Source organism: Protomyctophum bolini (assembly GCF_963924005.1).
Source record: "Protomyctophum bolini genome assembly, chromosome: 5".
NCBI classification, from domain to species: Eukaryota; Metazoa; Chordata; class Actinopteri; order Myctophiformes; family Myctophidae; genus Protomyctophum; species Protomyctophum bolini.
This window is the reverse complement of record NC_137866.1, coordinates 1,739,444-1,743,553: the sequence shown is the minus strand read 5'-3', so window position 1 is coordinate 1,743,553 and position 4,110 is coordinate 1,739,444. Positions and strand designations below refer to the sequence as shown.

At 59.7% G+C, this 4,110-nt stretch overlaps 1 protein-coding gene across 1 annotated transcript; it reads right to left on the bottom strand.

Annotated features, from left to right (window-relative positions):
* Positions 1-453: 453 nt before the first annotated feature.
* On the bottom strand, positions 454-3,111 carry LOC308315868 (dynein regulatory complex protein 11-like; the record flags this gene model as incomplete). Its single annotated transcript, XM_080764102.1, has 1 exon — positions 454-3,111. One exon carries the CDS (start codon positions 3,109-3,111, stop codon positions 454-456), a length of 2,658 nt encoding a protein of 885 aa, XP_080620228.1.
* Between the last annotated feature and the right edge of the window lie 999 nt (positions 3,112-4,110).

Here is a 4,110-nt window from a genome sequence, read left to right as displayed (position 1 = left end):
CGTGTGACGCGAGAGGCGCTTCAGAGCACACTAAACTAAACTATTACCGGGAAAAAACAACATGGCTGACGTGGCTGGCTGCCAGAGTTACGTCATTCCAAAAGCCGGATGTTTTGAGGACCCGAACCGGATGTTCTGAGGGGCTACCACCCGAACCGGATGTTCTGAGGGGCTACCACCCGAACCGGATGTTCTGAGGGGCTACCACCCGAACCGGATGTTCTGAGGGGCTACCACCCGAACCGGATGTTCTGAGGGGCTACCACCCGAACCGGATGTTCTGAGGGGCTACCACCCGAACCGGATGTTCTGAACCACCCTGAACCAAGGCTGATGTCTATAAATAAAATACAAAACAAAGACATGGAGAGACGGATTCTGCGAGCTTGTGACCTGGCAGAACGTATACGGGCAACTCTGCGCCGTCAACAACATCAACAACAACAACCGTCTCTATTTCTTCTTTCCTTTGGCTTTCTCCGCCGCCGCGTCCTCCTTCTCCTTGGCGGCCTTGGTGCGTTTCTTCCCCAGAGGCGTCTTCCCGTCCCAGGCCGCGAGGAGCTTCTCCGCGGCCGTCACGGCCTCCGTCCTGGACAGCGGCTCCACGAACTCCTCGGCCGTCAGCGGCCTCTTGTCCAGCTGCGCGCGGCGCTCCGCCGTCAGCACGCTGCCGATCACCTGCAGCATGAGGCCCGGCGTGTAGCCGTCGGAGATCTTGGACAGGGCGCTGAGGTCCAGGGCGCCGGTCACCTGGCCGCCCTGCTTCTTGATGAGCTGCTTCCACAGCTGGTAGCGCGAGGAGTAGTCGGGCCCCGGCAGCAGCAGGATCTTGCCGTAGACCTTGGCCACGGCCTTGATGTCCGTGTTGGTGGGGTCGCGCGACGTGCCCAGGATCAGGACGCGCTCGCCCGCCTTCATGGCCTTGACCACCTTGGGCAGGTCCTTCTTCAGCCGCTTGACGTCCAGGTCCTTGTCCTCCTTGGGGACCTTCTTGTTGAACATCTTGTCGGCGTCTCCGATCCACACCACGGACGGCTGCATGAGCTTGGCCACCTTGAAGACCATGTGGAGCATCATGTTGAGGCCGTCGGGCCCCGGGTAGTGGCCCAGGATGTTCTGCGGCGACAGGTCGAACAGGTTGGCGCCGACCTCCTGGCAGACGGCGTGGACCAGCATCCTCTTGCCCACGCCCTCGGGGCCCGTCAGGAAGATGGCCTTGGTCAGGGGAGCCTTCTCGTGGACCGCCTGGGAGCCCAGGGGCAGGATGGCGAACAGCGTCAGGACCTGCCGCACGTCCGACAGGGAAGGCCTGACCTCCAGGTCCTCCTCTCGCATGGCGTGGCCGAGGTAGCTGTAGTCGCCCAGGTAGTCGCGCATCTTCACCGGCTCCGCCCTGATCAGCAGGCCCTCCCTCACCAGCTCCTCGTACAGATCTTCCAGAGGCCTGTCGGCCGTGATGTCCACCTCCTCCTTCTTCTTCTTACCGCCCTTCCCTCCTTTCCCTCCCTTCTTGTCCTTCTTTCCCTTCTTCCCGCCTTTCTTCCCGCCGGCGGCCTTGCCCTTCTTGCCCTTGGCCTCCGCGGCCTTGCGCTCCTCCTCCATCCTCACCAGCTCCTCCAGCTCCAGCCGCATCTCCTCGTCCACCTTCAGCCGCAGCTCGGGCTCCACCACCTTCTTCTGCATGTCGCGGATCAGGCTGGCGTCGTGGCCCTGCACGAAGTTCTTGGACTCGTCGCGCTTGCTCCACACCTCCTGGAACATCCGGTTCCCCGCGTCGATGTCGGCCAGGAAGTTGGAGGGCTTCAGGTGCACCAGCTGGGGCTTCTCCTCGCCCTCGCCCTCCTTGCCCTCCTTGCCCTTCTTGTCCTTCTTGTCCTTCTTGCCCTCCTTCTTGTCCTCCGACTTGTTGGCCTCGTCCTCCAGGCCGGCCGCCAGCTCCTCGGCCTTCCTCTTCTCCTCCACGATGAGCAGCGAGCCGCCCTCGTCCTCCTCGGGGTACTCCGGGTACTGGCCCTTCTCGGCGAAGAGGTCGTTGATCCACTGGCGGATCTCCTCCTTCATGGCGTCCGCCATGGTGACGGCCTCCACCTGCCACAGCTGGTCCGTGATGGTCACGATGGCCACCTCGTACTGCCGCTCGTGGACGTGCTGCTTGTCGCGCCGGCGTGCCTTGGTGGCCTGCAGCGCGGCGTTGTCCTCGGGGGCGGGGTGCTCCGTGGACTCCATCATGCCCAGGAAGACCAGCTCCTCCCGCCGCAGCGTGGCGGTGGCCCGGCGCCCCGCCCAGCCCCGCCACAGGCTCTGGACGGTGACGGCGGCGCGCTCCATGGCGGCCGCGCCGCGGTCCAGGGCGGCACGCCGCCGCCTCTCCTTGTCCTCTTGCTCCTGGCGCTCCTTCTCGGCCTGCCGCTGCAGCTTCTCCTGCTCCTTCCGCCGCAGCTTCTCCTGCTTCTCGCGCTCCTTCTCCTTCTTGGTCATCTGCTTCTCCTCTCCGCCGGCTTCCGCCGTGGCCTTCTCCTCGTCCGCGACGTCCTCGGCGCTCTCCGCCGCGGCCGCCGCCCGGGGCTGCCTGGGAGCGTCGTCGTCCTCCTCGTCCGAGTTGTCCTCTCCCTCTTCGTCTTCTTCTCGGTTCTTCCGCGCCGCCTCCCTCTCCGCCTCCCTCGCCGCCTCGGCCTCGGCCTCCATCCGCCGCAGGATGTCGCCGAGCGTGGCCCGCCTCTGGGCGATCTCGGCGCGGCGCTCCACGGTGAAGTAGTTGGGGATGGGGACCTCCAGCTCGGCCGGCGAGAGCTTCTGGGCGTCCGTGACGTGGTCCAGGTAGTGGTACTCGGAGGACTCCAGCTCCACCATCTCGTTCTTCAGCTCCAGCACGCGGCCCATCACGCCGTCCAGGATCTCGCGCAGCAGCAGCCTCTTCTGGGGGTGGACGATCTGGTCGTAGGCCTCCTCCAGGCCGCGGAAGGCCTGCACGTAGCGGATGTAGAAGTCGGCCACCGTCAGGAAGTGCTCGCTGGGCTTCACCTCCTGCTGCACGGGCTCCTCCGCCAGCAGCAGCTTGCCCAGGTCCACCATGGCGTTCGCCCACAGGCCGTTGTACGCTATCTGGGACATGTCGGCGTGCGTGTGTCGGCGCCTATACGTCCATATAAAGGTTTACGTTGTGAAAAGGCCGTCTTCGACGACGGCTGGTTATATAAACCCGTCTGAGCTCCACTGGTGTGACGTCACGCCACGCCCATTAGCGCAGCGGTGTTGATTCTTGAGGGGCGCTACTAGCCCCTCCCCTAGCCCATAGCCCCTCCCCTAGCCCCTCCCCTAGCCCATAGCCCCCAACCATTATGTTGTTGTAACGATGATAAGAGCGACGATCAGTCGCTTATATATTTTTTTAGTCACCGGCAGTGTTCGGCGGGCCACGATGCCGTCGGAATGGATCATTTCACTCATACTGTACATACTGTACATCGGAGTACATTATCAATGCAGGGAGAGGGGGGGGGGGGGGGGGGGGGGGCGTGGTATATTCCCCCAGGACTGCTGTGTGAGGTCATCAAAACAATATTTAGTTTAGTTTGGTTTTTATTAGTTTGGTTTTTCTTTCCATACAAAACATTCTTAGTTCATCAGTTTTTGTTTCTTATTCTGGAGAAGAAAAGGGGTATAGACTGAAGCCTATATAGGCTTATTACGTCGTCCCTTTTGTCCATTGAATAAAAATTATAAAAATGAATATATATATATATATATATATATATGTTCATCCCTTTTACAGGTCCTCAAACAACATTTCTACAGAACCGTGCAACTTTCAAGTTTTCCTTTCTTTTTTCTGAAAAACAAGCAAAAAAATCAATCAATAAATAAATAAATAAACACAAGCTAAACAATATGCTAATAATAGTCACAGTATAGTAACATGTTCACACAAAACTAAAAGAAACAGATGCCACTTGAATTGAGCCTTTACTCTGTGTAGCCATTTAATACTTTATCCAATCAGATCGCCCGATTATCCACCGTTTTGGACGTCACAGGGTGAAGGCCGTAAACGTAAGACGCCATCTCTCTGATACCCTTACGGGTATGAGGGAGATGACGTCATCTCTCTGA